The following is a 19,696-nucleotide window of genomic DNA, read 5'->3' on the forward strand; positions in this document are numbered from 1 at the left end:
ACAATGCATAGACAAGGAAGTTTTATTTCATTTCCTGCAATCTTATCTCAGTGGGTACAAATCAATGTATTGTCTTACATCTTGTTCAATAACCCATGATGCATTGCATCCATACATTTGTAGCTCAAAACAGCTTTTACAAAAAAAGGATATACAATATATACTTATATTTATATATATAATATACACGTGTTTCTTTATGCATTTAGATGTGTTTGTAATGGGTAAAATAAGCTTTAAAAAAACACAGCCAAGTGGAAACAAATCCCAGGTAAGGTTCAATGTAAGGTCATTACCAAACAAATAATAGCCAGATTATCAAAGTCATCAACATTGGCTATCTTACAGTTAACATGAAGCCCTTCACACACAGTTTGCATATTTTCCACAATTACAGTCATGTAAATCCGGAGTGATGGCCTTATTTTACTGCACTATGAACCTGAAAGTATCAATGACAGAACGAGGGAACCAGTTTTATGCAGGTGATGCATTTTTTTTTATATGAGTCGGTTAGCTATCTCTACAGCTAACTACTATCAACATGGCATTATGTCATGGCATACCTTAAATTAATAATGGTATGGTATGATTAATATCAGAATTAAAGTGTTTTCAGCCTGTTGTCGCAGAAAGAGTCGAATTTTTGCCAAAACATCGCCGGCCTTCATCTGAGTCACATATTTAGAAGATGGCAACAAATCTGAATCTACAGTAAAACATTCCCTCCCACTGTATGGCTTTAGTACTGCAGTTCATCTCCTCGGGGGGGGGGGGCAGGTGTCGAGCTTGCACGCTGAAGGCTATTCCCTTGGCAGACAGGTGACGTTTCAAACCCAGTGATATATATATATATATGTGTGTATATTTTTTCATGTTTTGCACTGTGGCTGGCACCTGTGTAAAATGAAGATATGTGTATTTTTTTCAGCCTGTGCCTGGGTATCAGACGGGGATAAACAGCTTCTACAATAAGCGACGGCAAGAAAACAGACCGGAAAAAAAAAGTTTGAGTTGAAACTGAACGTAGTACAGGAGAAATGTCACTCAGGTAGACTTGGCCTTCATAGTCAATGCAAATGATAAGTCCACTGTGCTGTGTTGTACTTTGTCAACATTACTTCTGGTGTTACTCACTTCACATTATATAGCTCAAAATTACAGTATTACATCATTTTTCAATACAACAGAGTAATAATAATCATGTGTGTTTATACTAATTGATCATCATTCATGTAAACATATTTAACCAGGTCATGCAAACAGTAGACCAAAACTTCTTCCACTAGAGGTGCACAGCACAGAGCAGGCGGAGCGCCCAGACTGAGATCCCTCCAACTCAGCGTGAGACGCAGAGACTGACAGCAGGCGGATATTTCAACGCTTGCCCGAAACAGAACAGGGCGGATGAGCATGACGGAGGATTCTCAACATAATTTTCACCATCAAAATAACTCCTCCTAACATGACGGTCAGATTCCTGTGATTTAGGGACTTGCGGGGATCTCAGTTTGAGCCTCGGATAACAGAACAGCCATAAAACAAACAAAAAAAAAAGTCTCCTTTTGATATTCATACATTTGTCGATGTTTTCCCCAACACAAGCATGCAGACACTCCAGGTCAGAACCACTCTTCACAAACCCAGTCTGAGCCAGAATATAGAGTCCATAGCCCCCAGAATCACCTTCCAAAAAAAGGCTTTAAACAAAAGTAGTAAATACTTAGAAAAGGACAGAAACACTTCATATGAGAAATAAGACAGAGTGATCGAACTGAACAAATGGGCAGGTGGCATCGGCAGTGAAGACATGCCATGAGATTAACTCTATTCAACTAACTGGCTACTTGGTCAGTGACTGGACTGAGTCACATCGATGGGGAAAGAGTGTAAAGACATGCAGGAGTAGCTTTCGGTAGTCTCCCCCTCGGGAAAGCTTTTTCTTTGTGCCCTGTCTGGCCAGATTTTTGGAGAAAGCTGCCATTAATGTAGAGCGTGTGAGCCAGATGGATGTAGACAGACAGTAACTGCGGTTAGAGGTAGATGTGAGAGATAATGTGAGAACAAAAAGGATGGAGAGGACTGCCTTTAGGCCACTGGCTCATCTTTGATTGAGACTCCAGAGGCTTGGATCTTTCCTGAAGCTAACATCCAGAACCACTTCCTGTAATGCACACACTGCCGAATGACCACTGTCTGCTATAGCTGCACAAAGGACAACTACATGTTAGGTTGCTTGGGGGTTTATTTCAGGATGATCAGGCCCTTCCTTTAATCCACTGTGACTAGGAGCAGCCTTGCATTCTGTTCTGCAACAAAGTTAAAAAAGTGTGTATCTTGAATCTTTTTGTATGTTTTTTTTTTTTTTTTTGGACAAAGACTTACAGCATGTTTCTCCACGCTGTGACAGTGACCTGCTCGCTGTGGATGTACTCTGGTGGACACTGCCTGATAACTACTCTGCATTCCTGGCCAGACTGGGCGGGCGGGCTCTGGGCGCTCCATGACAATGGGAGGTTGTGCTCAGACGCGACTGGCTGGCCTGCAGCAGTAGGTGCAGCTTCTCAGGCTGTCCCGATCCGTGCTGCCCTCAGTGCTTCCACGACGGCCGTCCTCGTAGTGGGACACTTGAGATGAGAGCAAAACACCAAACATGTGAAGTTAAATGGGAAATTCTGGTATCGACTATTGACTATGGGTTATGACTTGCACTCACCACCTCCTTTTCAGAGATACAGGAAATCTGACAACAGATATCAGGTCAAAGCTTTCCTAAAGCTTTCCAAATAAACGCAGAAGTCTTTCAAAATGCTTATTTCCGAGTTTCGCCAAAAGTAAACGGCTCCCCGGATTTGATATTGTTTCTAACTGCATAGGGATCTACTACTGGGGCGACCAGCCGGCAAACCAAACAGCTGCCTCGTCATCTGCACACTCTGGTCTGTTTGCAAGTGCCAGGCTGTGAGTTAAAGTCAATTTAGTGTGAGAGGAGTAGTAGCAAACAAGAGAAGATTGAAGAGGGGAGAAGACTGTCATCTTCTAAAGAAATTCAAGAAAACTAAGTGCAAATGCTGGGCAGCGGACTACTATGAGGATGGTTAAGAGTGTCCTCAGATGGACTGACAGTCAAGTAATTCACAGGTCTGATTGCCATTGCCTCCTCAAAATCAACTGGAAAAGAAGACTTAAAATGGACCAAATGGTCAGCTGTCTGCACATTAAGCAACAGTAATAAATTTCTGATCATTAAAAGATCATTTGCAAGATGGCTAACCATACTGCTAGCTTGGTTAGCCAGCTGGATGTCCTGAGTTAATCACTATGAAGTTCATCAAAAACAGCCAAACCTTGGTGCTAATTTATGTTTTTACATTCAGTAAGCAGAGGTTGAAACGATCTCTGTAAAACGTGTTTATTTGAAAGCTTTAGGAGGCTTGCACTGCCTGTCCTCATGGGCCTATACGCTGTTTTGCTGGAAGTCCCATTTCCCAAATTGGCAAAGTGTAAAGTTGGCAAGTTAAAACTGCCAGAATTATGAAAATAAGACCCAGGTTGGAAAATAACAACTTAACTTAGGATTCAGGAGCAACGTCGTGTGTCAGCTAAGCCTCTAATCACCTGTCAGTCCTACTTAGTGTATACCTGGTTGACCCATCTTTTCTTATTTGTCTCAGTTTTCTCTTCTCTTGCCTTCATCTGCTCACTTCCCTCCTTTCATCCCTGCCATTTTTCCATACATACTCCTCCCATCTTTCCCTTCTCTGGGTGCTGTCTGAGGCTCAAACTTGGACGACATTGCCTGAGGCTGATGCACGCTCACTCAGTCTTCTCCTTTTCCGCCTTCTACACATTTGTCTCAGACAAGGCTAAGCCCGAGTCCGTTCACGTCACATGGGATATACGGTGAGACAAGGAGGAGCCTCACTATTTGCAAGCTTTCATGTCACAGGACAACTCAAAACAACGCCACCAGAGGGTTAAAATACCATGATTTACAATGTTGCACTACGTTTGTCAAATTTTTGATTTGGTTTGACTTTGGTGGACATGAACACTATGTACAAGTTTGGAAATCGTAGTTAAATTAACAGCATAACTTAATCCCCTTTCACACATACATCCACCCTCAATATGTATTACTATCATACATCTCTGAATCCACACTGTGGCATCAGTGAAGTGAGACACAGGTCATTTGTTCACTGTGAACTGATGACTTACAGCTCTCCTCCTCCCCATTCCCCAAATCATCTTCCTCCTCCTCCTCCTCCTCCTCCTCTGGTAGCAGATGTCCATGGCAGGGACTGGTGGGAGTAATCTGACTGGGTCCCTCGAGACTGGTGCCCAGCTGCAACTTCCGCATGTGGCGCACCACCGCTGTGGCATTAAATGCTTGCTACATGGGGAGAGAGAGAGAGAGAGAGAGAGAGAGAGAGAGAGAGAGAGAGAGAGAGAGAGAGAGGAAGGATAAAGGCTGTGTGTCTGACAGCTACTGAGGGAGAAAAACAGCAAAGGCGAATGAAATGTGCTCTGCCAGTCTTAATACTGTTGATTCAGCCAAGACACTGACCTTCCATTTACTTTTGGCAAAGTTCTTCTTGATCTGAGCGCTGACAGATTCATGGATATTCTTGTCCAGAGCTGTGTCTCCACAGATCCTGCAAAGTCAACAGCAATTAGACAACAATTAGACAGGCAGTTGAGGAGCCTGAGGAGAGCATTTTCATTAGTGTCACTGGTTGATTAGTACATTAGTAGAAAATTAATTGGCAGCGATTTTGATAATTGATGAATTCCAATCATTTTTCAAGCAAAAATGCCAAATATAAGATGGTTCCAGCTTCTCAAATGTGAAGATCTGACACGTCAATGTGATATGAATGTTTCTGAATGTGTCACCTTTGGCTGTGGGAAATTCAAATATGCATTTTTCACTACTTTCTGACATTAATCGTTAAATCACTTAAAAATTAATCAACAAATTCATAAATAATGAAAATAATTGATAGCTGCAGCAGTACAGTCGATTATTTTGAAGAGTTCAAAATATTTATGCAAGGATGTAAAAAAAACATTTTTTAAATTGCTTGTTTTGGTTGACTGACTGTCCACATCCCAAAAATGATTCATTTACCAAAACATGAAACATGTAAAAGCTGCACATCCTCGCCTGGAGCGTCAGAACATTTGGTGCTTTTTCTTGATAAATGCCTTAAAAAAATGATTATATGATCAAAGTTTTTGGTGGTTAAAAGAAGAGAAAGTTTGCAAAGAGTGCTCTTCAGTTTGGGGATCCAAATAGTTTAGAACTGGTGAAGAAGTCTGAGGCACTCATGATGGTAGTGAATTAAAAAGCCTTTGATAACGCGTGGCTATTAATTAAAATACAGGTAAGCACATGTCTACACGTTTCAGCCAATAAGTTCTACTTCGGGGAAAGTTGTTGCTTAATTTGAGTTCAACCAAAACAAAATCGTTAAATTCTTCAGCTCCTTCAATCAACTCACTGACAAACAGTCGTAGTGCCGTCAATAAATACCGAAGGAGACGAGCATGAATGCATTTTTTCAGATCAGGCTTTTGATTTTCTTACCATGGATGCTGGAGCGCCTGCTCACACGTGTATCTCTTCAGAGGCTCTTTCTCCATCAGGTGACAGATGAAGTCTTTGGCTGCAAACACAAAAACGGAGCCCATGTTGTAATAGTCCACTCTGACACTGATCACTTTTCACTGCTGCAGATGCTTTTAGTAACAGTGAGTACCTGAATCTGAGATGTCATCCCAGTACGGAGAGTCAAATTCATACTCTGCTTTCAGAATCTGCTCAAATAACTTGGCATCATTTTCATCGTAAAACGGAGGATATCCACACAACCTGAGGGATGTGGGAACACATTCAGTACTGGAAAACAGGCGCGTCACATACTTGTCAGTGATGGATGAGGTCGCACTTACAGAATATAAGAAATAACTCCTATGGACCAGCAGTCCACGGCTTTGCTGTACGGCTTCTGAGCGAGCACCTCAGGAGCTGTGGAACACACCCATTGAGGAAAAAGTGGAAAACACACGACACGGCAGTGAAAACGAATTCAAGTAATCTTGACCTTTCAGCGATAGCATGTGATCTGGCAGGTCGCGTTAAACAGGTAGAGAGCACTTCTGAAACACTTGTAGTTGCCTCAGTAGTGGATGAAAGAGCCTCTTGTAACGCAGTGAATGAAGAGGGGATATCAGCTGAAACAGTGCTCACATGAAAGAGAGGGGGGAGGCGAGGAGAAACTGGATGACCAGAGAAATAAACGCCTCACCCACATATCCAGGGGTACCGCAGGCTGTGGACATGACGCTGCCCGCTCCCTCAATCTTTGACAGGCCAAAGTCGCTGATCATGATCTTGGAGTCCTCGTCCATACTGTAATACAGCAGATTCTCCGGCTGCAAAGACAAGAGGAAAGATCAAATTTTGCAAATGAGGGAAAGGGCCAACTGTCATGTTCCTGCTGTCCCTGAGCAACAATACCTTCAAGTCTCTGTGGACGATCCCCATGTCGTGGAGGTATTTGACAGCATCCAAGATCTGGTGGATGAGCTGGCTGGCATCTCTCTCTGTGTAGAAACCTTTCTCCACAATCCTGTCGAACAACTCACCTCCAGATACCCTGAAAGGGGAAAATCGTGGAAAAAAAGGTTGAAGAGTCCTGTAGCTTTATGAAGACGTGAGGGTTTGTATTGAGTTCAGCCTGCAGCTTTCATCGTTATTGTAAAAAAAAAAACATTAAAACATCATGCTGTGCAGCCTAATATTGGTCAAGCCACAGAACTTTGTTTTTTGAATGGATATTAATTCGTTTAAGTCATTAAAAAATACAAATTATACATAAGATATCTAGAATATTTGGTTCAGTTCTAAGATAATAATAATAGTCTTGATTATGCTCAATTTTTCAGTTGATACAGACCATACATGATGTACATATATGTGATTGATATGAATATATATGAGGCTAGAATGTGGAATAAGATGATTTTACACGTTTAAAACTATTTGAGGGGAAAACTGTGTCTTAACTTAAAGTTAATGAATAAAATGACACTTAAAAAAAGTTCTAAGATCCTATAGTGACATTTCCAAATGTTTTATTTTGTTGCCCAAAACCTAAATGTATTAATTTTACATTCATGTTAAACAGAGAAAAACAGAAAATAACCCCGTTTGATATCCTGAACTAGAGGTGCTGATTAATTCTCTGTGAATCAACAAACTGATGAAGCAGATCGTTGTGTCACAGTAAAAAAAATACCTGCTAAATGCTTTCTATCATTTAACTGTGTGAGGAAGAAGAACTCACAGCTGCATGACAAGATATAGATGGGATGTACTTTCGAAGATGTCCTCCAGGGAAACAATGTTGGGGTGCTTGATTCTGAGGAAGATAAAAGGAAAGAAATCATCAGATAAGACATGCTGCATTTTCAGTTGAGCCACATTTCTTTAACGCTTCCTGTCAATTGGTCACCAGATGGCATTCTTGCTGCATAACTGAAATTTAGGGCGACCTGTTCTCTCTTTTCATCGTGCAGCGCTACAGTAAACTGGCATTAAACCTGTGTGTTCGCCCTCAAAGACAAATTGGGAAAGCCGCTCAGATCAAACACATGATGCAGAGTAAATGACAACGACATGCGTCTGCAGCTGGAACCTTTAACAAGGAACAGCTGTGGAGAGTACAGGGTGTGACACAGTGACTATAACAAATGTTAGTCTCTCTCACACACACACACACACACAGTGTCACACACACAGACACACAATGAACTGCATCATTTATTGTTATGAACCAGCAGACAGTCGAGCATCTCTCTTGGCTTTCAAGTAGAGTCGAGAGCTCGTTGCTGTAACACATCGGCAGCTGAGAGGAGCTAAAGTGACTTTCAGCGGAAACAGAGACCCCCTCTGTGTTTTTTCAGCCTTTTTGAAACTTTCTCTCTCATTTATCCGATGGTGACTTGGGGTGTTTGGCCAAACTCCACTCCTCCCGTTCTTCCGTGTTTCCCTCCTCCTATCATCCCCTACCCCCCTCTGCACGTCTCCACCCTCCATGTCTCTTTCTCTTTCTTCAGCACACTGCTGCGGGGAACTCCACACCATCTCCGCCTCTGTGTGCTGTTGCCCTGGCAACAGGGACACTAAAAATAGGTCTATCTTCTTTACTCCTGACATTTCCGGTGCACAATCCTACTGTTTCTACTGACACCGTGCATTTAGTCACCCATTCAATTGACCCCTTGCATATATTCTGCATCTGCACATGCATTGCTGTAAGATGCTGCTCTGGCTAATTCCTGGCACTGGACACCAAACCGCTGCTGACACATCACGAGGAACTTGACCTCACCTGTGTAGTACCGCAATCTCATTTTCAATGTTGTTCTCTTTGCCTTCCAACGCTTTCTTGGGGATGCACTTGATGGCCACCAGCCTCTGAGTCCTCTTCTCCTCTGCTAGAACCACCTCGGAGAAAGCTCCCCTAAAACAGAAGCACACAAATTTATGCACACATTAGAGAAAGAAGGAGAAATGTGTGGGAGTGTGAGGTGAAGTGGACAAGATCGGAGAGCTAAAGTAGGATTCATTCTTCTTATGCTACGGGCCATGATGGGTGGAAAGTAGTGCACAAAAGAAGGTACTAACGAGACAGAGTATTCAGAGCTTTTAATGCAGATCATTTTTTAAATCAGTGCAAAGGTGCGTTTTTGGTTGATTCCCCCACTAACATAAAGCCCAGTTATTAGATCTAGTTGTGGCCTCCTAAAAACTGTCTCTGGACTAACCACAACACCAGAGCTTTTTAGAAAGATCTCAAAATACCTCACATTCAGTCATCTGTGTGTGTGTGTGTGTGTGTGTGTGTGTGTGTGAGTGTGAGTGGTGTTTAGATGAATAATTCAAAACAGTGACATTGCCGAGAGGTTTTGGGGCTGAGCTCAGGAGGCGAGGTGAACAGTCACATACGGACATTTATAGTAATATCAGTTGCTTTTAAAAAAGAGAAACTATTTTTAATCCGTTCAATAATAGATACAGTGACTGTAGTGCGGCTGTTTCTGAGGGAGACTAGACTGCATTATGGATTATGGTGATGGTGAGAAAGGGAATAGTGTGTATTTACACAGTCTCCCCACAGGAGCGTGGGAGGGAGCTCAGGAGGAGGCCTGAACGCACCAACATTGTTAGCAACCGCAGGGATCCTTTACATGCGTGTGAAACAGTACTGTCATGCAATACACAGTGGAAGTTCACTGTTCATGCTTTAGCAAATACTCCCTCTGCTTTCCCAGCTGTCACACTGTGGTGCACACGAGAAGCCACTTGAGTCTGCAACCTTGAATAAAAGGTGCAGACTTCACAGTGGTGATGCAGCGAAAGAAACCGTGTAATACACTTTCTGTTTATTCTGCATCTAATGCTTATTCATAGTTCATTACAGAGCCAAAGAGTTGTTGTGCAACCTGACCTTCTCTCAGTAGCCCGCCCTCCCAACGTTATCATGTCATAATAAATACTCAGTGTGGACCTGCAGTAATCCTTGAGATGGCTTTGCACCGTGGCCATCTTGTGCTCAATGAACCAGCGCGGCAGAAACGTTTGCATAGTGACGCTGACGCACACGAGGCGGGACGATCCTCACGCACATCTCCGGTTTCATTTTTAAAAAGTCCTTAAAATAATCTCAAAGTGAAATCACATAAAGCTCAAATTCTCATCGACCCATAAAAGCATTTTAATGTGTTTAAGTCTGCAGCTTTTACAGCCAGGGTTTCCACAGAGGGTCCAGAGCGTTAAACTTCTGTAATCGGTGAGTAAAAATCTATTTAGCCTTACTGGATGTTTAAAATAGAAGGGTCAAAGAGTCACGACAGGGCTGCAACTAATGATTATTTTTAGCAATTCAGAATTTTGTCTATTAAATATTAGAAAATAGAGAAAAAAAAATGCTTGTCACTGTTTCCCAGAATCCAAGGTGGGCTCTTCAAAATGTCTCATTTGTAAGACCAACAATGTAAAATCCAAAGATGCTCACAATGACAGAAAACAGAGAAAAGAAGCAATTACTCACACTTCAGAAGATGGAACTAGAGAATATTTGGCTTTTTTGGGGATTTAAATTCAGTCACAATAGTTGCCAGTTGACTATTCAATTACTCAACTAATCATTTTCGCTCTACTGGTTAGCTTCATGAATCAATCTAAGACAAGGAAACACGGCTTCAACCAGAGATTATAAAAATAGTGTTGAGCAGCAACATGGCGCAATGAGAGCAATGCAATCCTCAAAACTAACGAACCAGAACATTGTTTTTTTTATGTAACAGATCCCACCCACACAGCTAAATAATAACGGTAGCAGCAGTATCAGTAAAGTAACAGGATCTGTTATTTTCCCTGCTCCTATTGTCAGATTTGTCAACTGGCGAGATGAGTTTGACACTGTTTCTGCAATTTTCTCCCGAGACTAGAAACAATATTATTAGATTGAAAGATGCCATTTAGAGTAATTTATGATCTACTCATATTAACTTAAATTCAACTCTTTGTGATCCATGATTTATCTGCTGCTCCAAAAAGGAAAAAAATGCTTGCGCACACAGTTTTCTGCTGTCGCCGCGAGACACATTGTAATTAACCATCCAGTTGCTAATTTCTACTTGGAGACGTAGTAGGGGTGGGCTCTCAGGGGGTTTGGGAAGAGGAACAGTAGAGAGAGGAAGGGAGGGAGCTACTGTAGCTGTTTTTCTGAACCGATGGCGAATGCATACGTTTTAACATTAGACAGCTGTGAAATGAGATGGAAGAAGAACATCGTTTATTGTCCAGCGTAATAAATTTCAGTTTGTTCACTCTCAGATTACAGAACAGTTTCTTTAATCCACCAGCAGTTAGCAACAGACCACTGAAATCTTGACACATCATTTTATCTATTTTATGCCAGTAAATAAGCCTGGCATGCACATGAACTCGCGGCTGACAAATTGAAATAATTAAGTTTCATATGAGTCATTAGTCTCAGGACTCCAAGACTCATAGATGACGCTCGGCTGTTTTTGTGCACATGAAGAAGACTGTCACAGCGTATTTTTAGACATTTGTGCAGATAAACTAAGCCTCAGTTACATAGATAGATAGATAGATAGATAGATAGATAGATAGATAGACATTAAAGTCCATGTCTGGTGATCATGAATCTGTAGCAGAGTGATGGTGTCTGCCCCAAAGCCATCAACACAACATGAACACCACAGCATGGGTCACACACGCAAACACACATGCATACACACATATGCATAGGCACACACGCAAACACACATGCATATACACACATGCATACACACACGCACACACATACACAAGTTGTTGAGGACACTGTAAGCCCAGCTGTCCATGAGGGAAAATATTGATTCACACATTCTCATATCGCTGTCAGCGTCTCGCAGTGCTTTCCATGTGATAAGTGTGCCCTTATTGCTGTCTTCCATGTCTTTGCAGCTCCACCTGACAATTTATCATTGTGAATTTTAACATGACGGGCTGTTGGTAAACTAAGTAAAAAGACAGCTGCACTGTAAGGTGCACGTGCAACCTCTCTGAGTTGCAATATGTGAATATTATATTGCATTTCTGCCATTAAATTCCCCTAAAGCCTACACATCGGTCCTTTAACCGCCAGTCCTTTGTAAATGTAGGTATGCCTTAATTTCTTTAATTCCTTTAAACAACCAATGAGTAAATCTCCACATAATGAAAACTGACATTATAACTAGTCTTGAGCTTATGAAGAGGAGAAAAGGTGAAACCAGGACTGTTTGTAAATCCATCACTAAGACATAAAGTTCACAGTGGTTTCTAGCAAGTTTCACCATGTTGCACCAGTCAAACATAAAAGATGTCTCAGCTAGTAAATCCTTTAGCAATGGTCATCAAGCAGCATCTGTGGCAGCGTCCAATCAGAGAGCATCGGACAGTGTAAACAAGGAAGTCCACTACTGCATGGAGCCAGTGGCAAGACACATATTAATGTAGACTTGTATTCTTGGTAAAAGTGCACAATTACAATCCATTGGGTGTTCAAGGTGTATTAAATATCCACATCATAAGTTCAATTAGCTCGTCCAGTCCCTCCAAGCAGACAAACTGTCGTGTTGGCCATCAGCTTTGGTCTGGTTTGACAGTAACTAACTACACGATCGAGAGTGTGATATAATTAAAGCCCTCTGCACTCAAAATGACGGATGTGTGATGGATGTTTGCTGCAGTGGCAAACACTGTTTTTTCCTGTTGTTTTTAAGATGCACCATCAATCAGGCAGAGTCAGACCTGTTGCAGCTATGAGCATCCAGCAGTCTATCGATCTCACCTGATGCAAGCGCTGCCTTCCGGCCCAACATGCCTCCAAGTCCCAAAAAAGCTTTCTCTTTTTAGCCTAATCCATTTTGTGCGTGTGCTGGTTGGATGTATGTGTGTGTTTGAGACAAAAACAGACACGCAGATATACGTGGACATGGGCCTGTGGTACCATCCCAAACAATCTCCAGATTGATTCTTCCATCATTATGATGGAACTTTCTTCATATGAGCGAGTCTTGGGACTGAGCCATTCACTAACAATTGTACAACTGTATATTTTCCATCTACTCTGCTAAAGTCATGTTTATGTCAAACCTCTTAACTCCTCTGCTCTTCTTTATCAACAAAGCAACCAGCGCAAGTACTTTCAAACAGTGTTTAGTGCTGCATAGTCACAGTATTTATACTCCTACACATTATCCACCCGGACTGCACAAGTAATTCTTAAACTGGCCTCATATCTAATATCTTTGTCTCTTCTTCAAGGGTATATGACATTTAAAGTACACGTTACTGTTATCCTTTGTTGTATCACATGCCAAATATGCTGAGCCAAAATGTGTATTTCAGAGTCTTCTATAAGTGGCGTTTATATACAACTCATTTGCAAAATCCATTTTGAGGGAAACATGATGCCAACTGAATTCCATTTTCTATAACCATAATCAGGGAATCACTGTTAATTAAAATACTTTGCAAGTCACAAAAATGTCGATATTGAACGTATCTTTAACAATGTAATATTCAACTTTTTATGGTTTCATCTAGGACTTGATCATGGTCTGTTTCAATGCAGAAAAAGTCAGCAGCCGTCAGGATCTATCCCCAAGCTTAACCAGAGTGCTTTAGTTGCCAAACCAAACAACAGACTAGAGGCAAAACTTGGATTCTGGTGTGACTGTCCTGCACTTTGTATGTCCTCCATCCACCCTGACCATCCCCCAGCGACTCCACCACATTATATAATGTGTTATTTTTCATTCGCTGAAATAAATGTTGATTCTGAACATAATCCGGGTCGTGATTACGTTTGTCAGCACAATGTTAATTATGCATGCAAATTATTTGTATATAAACATAATGTCTAGGAGACAGGGTTGATATTTCAACAAAGAATCACTATGAAAGGGGTGTTGTACCGCTGCTCCAACCGAGAATCAACACCAAATTCTGCAGCTCTTTGCAGGTTTCTATCATGCATGCATCGTGTTAATATTTTGTTACGTGAATGGTTGTACGGTGGAGTGATCTAAAAGGGTAGTACTCCACTGTGGATGCTTAGCGCTGTTTACTGCTGTGTTGTTGTCTGAAATTATTTTGTTAACGGGCCCCATGCTCTTCATTTCTGTCGGATAAGCTGCCAGCTCGCAGGGCTGTCTCTGTCCACAGGACTCGTAAACTGAACTTACTGTATGCTCGTGCATCAATATCACTGCTCATGAGCCTGTAAGTCTCGCCCCAACATCCTATTTCATACACACATCAAACTCAATCAAGCAGATCTCCGAGTATGAGACATTTAATCAAACTGTAAAAGAAAAAGACGTCCGCGAAAGACAGAGTTGACACAGACGCTGCTTCTAGTAATTACACTGATTACAACAATATCCTATGACAACTACAGTGATGGGTGAGCTGCTGTACTCTCTCCCCCGCCATCTACAGTCTTTAGCAAAAACTATGTAAAGACGACTTCCGGATCTCGTTCAGTCCATCCTCTGTAAATGACATAATTATATGTTAATGAGAATAACAAAAGTCAAAACGTATACGAACAAACAGGTGACAGACACGGTAACTGCAGAGTGGGTGGATTTTTTTCATCTGCCACCTTGAGGACAGCTTGTCCTGAAGTGGACTTCAAACAGAGGTAGAACTGTGAGGATTAGCTGGATCTGAATATAATATTTCAACATAAATCAATTAACTTCGCACACTGAATTCCTGGATAAAGCTCCTCTGTAATCTTCTCTCCGAGCATAAGGAGCTTTCCGTCAACACATTAATTCTGCCCTCTGCCAGGTCCGGCTATAATGACAGGAGGGAAAGGATATTACTACAGCCCACCCCCTCCCCATTTTTTTCTGAAATAAGGGAACATGCTATCCTGGCGATTCACTCTTTCAATCCTTGTTACGTAACCCTTAATATCATACTTGAAATTACAATCACTGTTTTAAGTTGCTGCGAGTCTTAGTGGAATCATAACAGAAGTTATCAGCGTTTAGCAGCAGTCATGAATTCCCAAATATACAAACTGCCAGTCAAAGTGCATTTCATACAGCACGCAGAGCTCTGAGACACAGTCTGGTGGAGACTTATTTGATGTCCTCCTACAGCACTCGACATAACCAGACAGCCTCATCATCTTCCCACTGCTATTTCACTTTTTTGGATGTGAACCAGAGTTGCGCAGTCATTAAAATCTGATTCTGTGCAGCCTCTCTGGGGAAGCAGGTGTGATTCCAAGAAGAAGGAAAACAACCACACTCCATATGGCACACTCGTGTCATCACAGGTGGACGTGAGCTAGGTCACTTGTACTTAGTTTGGGGGGGGCGGAGAGGTGCCGCCCGACCATCTGGGCTCGATCCTGTCCCCCTGGAGAGCGCAGTCACAGGTCTGTATCAGTCCAGCCCTCACCATTACCAACTGCAAGGCAACCCTTACCCCGCAGGTGGAAGATAAATTCAGCAGATTATTACAAAATGAGGCATTAAATCAAAACGTAAACATAATCTGTTTGGGATTTCAGAGTATCCAGCAATAAGCAAATGCAATCAGGGGTTAATGTAAAGGAAGCCGCTACCAGATTACATCATATGCATTGGTAAGATGAGCTTGAACTTGACTTTTTCAGACAAATCGAGCTGCAGGAACAGGTTTATGTGACCTGCCATAAGCACAGGCGTGCTCTTGACTGCTTGAGAAATGGAGAGAAATAAATAAGCTGTTCTACTGTCTCTCACATCCCTGCGGACAATCATCACATGAGCAGAGGAAGGTGCAGCTGATTCTGACACATTCAGAGAGAGACGGGCATTATTAAAAGATTACAGGTATCATCGGGTTTTGTCTTGTAATATGTTTACGAACAAGTGTTGGGCAATAAAAGAAGCACTGAATTTAATTCGACTTTAGTTCAGGGAAAGTAGAAGCTTTCACTGCTTTCATACAAAGAGAAAAATGTTCGAGCACTGTGAACAGCCTTGCATCCATTCAGGACTCTTCCCTCTCTCCTCACAACAAGAGAAGCAAGTCAGAGCTGACATGAAGGCCAAACTGCCTAAATATCATTACCCCTGTCATATCAGTCATGTGCATTCCACATTATACGCATATCTGTTATCTATATACTGGCCTGGCAGGATTGTCTTGGGGATTGTTGCTATACAGTATAGATCATTTGTGTGTAATGGTTAAAATAAAGTCCTCAGTGTGAATCTGCCAGTATCTGTCCATGTCATATTGCTTTGACTGCATAAATCAGTGTTAAATTTGAAATGCAGTTACTCATGTGCTGAAATACTGAGGTAATGTCCACGGCAGGAAGAATAATGATGCTGTTTAGTAACAAACACACTCATATGCAGCCATGCGCACATGCCTGCACACGCTTATTTACATGTGCAAATAAAACCCATGCACGTTAAACATGTAGATTGATTGCAGCTCTGGCTTCAGCACTGTCATTTTAAACTCATGGTCACCAACAGTCATGAAGACCAACTGGGAAAAATGCAAACTGTTCCCAAAATTAGACTCAGTTCAGTCTTTAATTATTTTATTTTCATATATTCTGCTGATTATCTCGCACTGACGTTGACCAGTCACACACATAAAATTTAACTGTAATCCATTTAACATGTTTTTGTGCTGCTCAGACTGAAGTCAGATGGGCCGGGGACATAATGTATCTTTGAATACTTTCAGGCGAGTGGGAAACAGTTGAGTCAGCGTCCAACAGTGGCCAAGAACAACACAAGTTTGGGTCAAAATGGACATAAGTGTTAGGCACGTCCAAAATGTCAGTCAAGTTTCTTTGGAGACTCCAGGGTCACGACCCAAACAGTGCAGCCCTGACAGCATGGACAGATGGAGGGAAAATGAGCGGTGGGTGACTTTTGACCCTCCTGTTTCTCCAGCTCTCTGTACATTGTGTTACTTGCAAGTACCCATCAATCACAGCAGACTACACAACGCAGCTTCATTTTATTTTGCCTCAAACTCCAAAAAGCTACTGTACTGCAAGATCTCAGCGCTCAAAACAAGGAAAAAAGCAATAAAATAAACTAAATTGTCTGTCAGCAGTACAGGAAAATTTCACTTACCAAGATTTTTAAACAAATAAAAATAACTTATCTCAAAGACCCACAGTTATCTTAAAAGTAATGTGGCCAGACTAAAAATACATTCATGTCTGCATACAAACAAGTCTGACTTCATTAAAGCAGCTTTGTACTTGTCAGTATTGATCAATCAGCTTTTTAATTCTGGAAATTCTAGTTTCAAGCATTAAGTTACTCCAGAAATAAAATCTCAGCAAGACAAGTGAAACATAAACGCTGTCTGGTAAGAATCTTGTCAATTATTAACATATTAATTAATCAATTAACATATATTGCCTTTATTGAGCTTTTTTTTTTTTTGCTTAATGCTTGACAATTGTTTTTTTTCTTTTTGAGTAATTTGATTTAAACACAATGTGATCCATTTAAGAAAAGCAAAAATATCTGATACTAAAGAGCACTTTTGACAAAGGGCACACTCTAAGATAAGGCCTCTGGACAAACCCTCATTTAAAAAAGTTGCAGTGTCCTGCAGGATACATGCTGAGGTGTTCAGGACCCTTAAGGGTCTGGGGCCATTGGTGCAGTTGCCCTTTTTGCCCCTTTGGTAATCCATCCTGGCCCTGATAACAGCACTAAACTCTCAGTGCAACTTACGTTCCCAGCACTTCTTTGAAGTCATAATGTTCTTTGATGTCTGATGTCTTCTTTTTCCATCCATTTCCATCCTCTCCAAGAGGCATCCTACAACGCTGATCGGATTCGCCACACTACAGCTACAGGGCAGAAAGAACAGAGTAATAACAATAAAAAAAAACACACAAAAAAAAAACAGTGAATAGAGTCAGAGTACATGCACAGTTAAGCTTTGACGAACAGCATGTGTGATCAAATCTGATAATGTATGGACGATCAGGACGACTGAGGTGAAGTGAACCAATGATAGAATATGAGACCAATGTCTTTAAAAGAAAATAAGTGTTTAAGACAAAAAATCCCTCACAGGCAACATGGTTTTTCATCGTGTTAGTGTGCATCATTCCAGCACACTGTGGGGGAAATAATGGACAAGTCTTGAAATATTACACGACAATCAATAGGCATCCTTGCACTGTTTCATGTAGCTGATTATGAACTGAGTACTGAGGCTGTGAGCCATATTCTGCCTCTGCATCACTTTAACAGAATGTCCATTACAGTTTGGCTGACTGATGTGATTGCTGCATAAAGCCATTAAACAAACCATTGATTTTCCTGATTAAGCGTTGGGGTTACTGCAGCCCTTGCATGCATTTTTAACGCCACAAAGTTTGATTGGACTGAATGGCAAGAAGGCGAGTTAGTAGCATGTTTGCTTTAATATGCATGAAGACTAATTAATAAGCTGAAGAAGTGCAATCAGAGTAAAAGACAGCACTGAAGCTGTAGGCCTGGCCTGCACTGCAGTGTCTTATTTCTTAAATCTTTGCTCTTGTGTTATTCTTGATTTCACAGGGGAGAAAACAATGAGACAGAAAACTTTTACAAGGCTGAAAGTGTTAATAGCAAATGACGGAGAACAAACACATTCACATAAATCAAGACAAAAATAAAGATATGCCCGAAGGAAAAAAGCCGCAATAACTCCAGACTTCTTTGCTGACAACCGGCCAGGCCACAATAAATAGCAACAAATAACAGCTTGAAAGTAGGACAAATAGTGCAGCAGAGACAATCGCAAGAAAGGGACATCTCAAAAAACAAACGCATGGTTAATCGAGGCCGATACCAGCTGGGGGACCTGAGCTATATTTAACATCTGAGGCTATAAACAATTAGGTTGCTCTGAATTTTTTTTTTTTTTTTTTTTTTTTTTTTAACAAAAGATCCACAAATACAAGAGCTCTGGTCAAACTGTATTCCACCGAGAAACAATTGGCAGCCTGCTCTGCATTAAGGCTGCAGGGCGTGAATGACAAGCGGGCGGCTGAATGGCAATTTAGAAAACACAAATAAATAAACCATTTTGCCGGTGCAATATGTCTGCAATACCGAACCCGAGTGTCGTGTTGGAGATCATGCATGTAGGCTGCAGAGAGAAAAGGCGATGTGGGTGTGCGAGCCGTACTGCAGCGCTCAAGGGTACGGCAGTCAAAGGAAGACAGCATCTTTGGGTGAAATCGGGAGGCTGCAGACATGCGACATGGAGGCGCACCGAAAGCTTTACAAGTTTTACTGCCGATGGAAAAACAAAAACCTGCACGGTTGATGAAGCGTTTCGGTGAAAATGCAAGTGGGAAGAAAACACACACACATACCTAAATGGCGATCTGTGTTGCGGTGATGCGTTCTCCTTCCCTCTGGGAGCGATGTGGTTGCTGTGCTTGTGCGCAGCGCCGGGTCCGCTCAGACTTCTCCTGACGTCAAGAAAACCAGACGTCTGTGGACGTAGTGCAGCACAAAATCACTCACTGTTCTCTTAACAACGCGATCTGCGATTCACCTCATGATAGTCGAGCCGCCGTCTGTTCCATGCGAGCAGCTTGTCGGTGCATCTGCTTGTCATTTTCTGCGAGCTTCCCGCAGCGCACTTGGGAGCGCTCTCGCTGTGGAAGAGCATGCAGGCAATTTTAGATGCTTTTCAAAGGAGGCATAACGTGTCATTGTGAATAATTTAGCATACAGCTCTGACAAGGCACACACATGTATGAAATAAAAGTTCAGAGTGAAAAGATGCTGCAGAATGATGGAGGGCCGGTGCGCTTTTAAACCAGTGGGCCTAATGTACACTTGCAGGGAACAGACGCCCTGATTTTCCTTTAATCTTGAGGCAACGCCCTGCTTCTCTCTTACACATACCATCAACAATGTCACACTCACGGGACCCTTCCCACAGTCCACCTGGACACTGGCTGTCAAGGGGCCAATCACAGCTGTGGGGGCCCGCCACCCTCTGTTGCAGAGTGTGGACAAATAACAAAATACAGGAACACTTAGAACCAAAAAGTGTACTCACCAT

At 41.9% G+C, this 19,696-nt stretch overlaps 1 protein-coding gene across 1 annotated transcript; it reads right to left on the reverse strand.

Moving 5' to 3' along the window:
* Positions 1 to 6: 6 nt before the first annotated feature.
* Positions 7 to 19,549, reverse strand: camk1a (calcium/calmodulin-dependent protein kinase Ia). Its single transcript, XM_076759473.1, has 12 exons — positions 18,996 to 19,549; positions 17,356 to 17,474; positions 8,403 to 8,534; positions 7,356 to 7,430; positions 6,527 to 6,665; positions 6,315 to 6,441; positions 5,959 to 6,034; positions 5,766 to 5,878; positions 5,594 to 5,672; positions 4,571 to 4,658; positions 4,222 to 4,396; positions 7 to 2,627 (listed from the first exon to the last, which is right to left on the reverse strand). The coding sequence occupies exons 2-12, from the start codon at positions 17,439 to 17,441 to the stop codon at positions 2,524 to 2,526; spliced, it is 1,194 nt and encodes a 397-aa protein (XP_076615588.1). The 5' UTR covers positions 17,442 to 17,474; positions 18,996 to 19,549; the 3' UTR covers positions 7 to 2,523.
* Between the last annotated feature and the right edge of the window lie 147 nt (positions 19,550 to 19,696).

This window comes from Chaetodon auriga, chromosome 2 (genome assembly GCF_051107435.1).
Source record: "Chaetodon auriga isolate fChaAug3 chromosome 2, fChaAug3.hap1, whole genome shotgun sequence".
Lineage (NCBI taxonomy): Eukaryota > Metazoa > Chordata > Actinopteri > Chaetodontiformes > Chaetodontidae > Chaetodon > Chaetodon auriga.

Excerpts from the sequence above, each read along its gene's own strand:
- camk1a (XM_076759473.1), bottom strand. The coding sequence starts at position 17,441 with ATGCCTCTTGGAGAGGATGGAAATGGATGGAAAAAGAAGACATCAGAC. Across the intron at positions 6,035-6,314 it reads CGGTACCCCTGGATATGTGG|CTCCTGAGGTGCTCGCTCAG; the intron begins GTGAGGCGTTTA and ends TGTGTTCCACAG. Across the intron at positions 4,397-4,570 it reads TTGCCAAAAGTAAATGGAAG|CAAGCATTTAATGCCACAGC; the intron begins GTCAGTGTCTTG and ends CTCCCCATGTAG.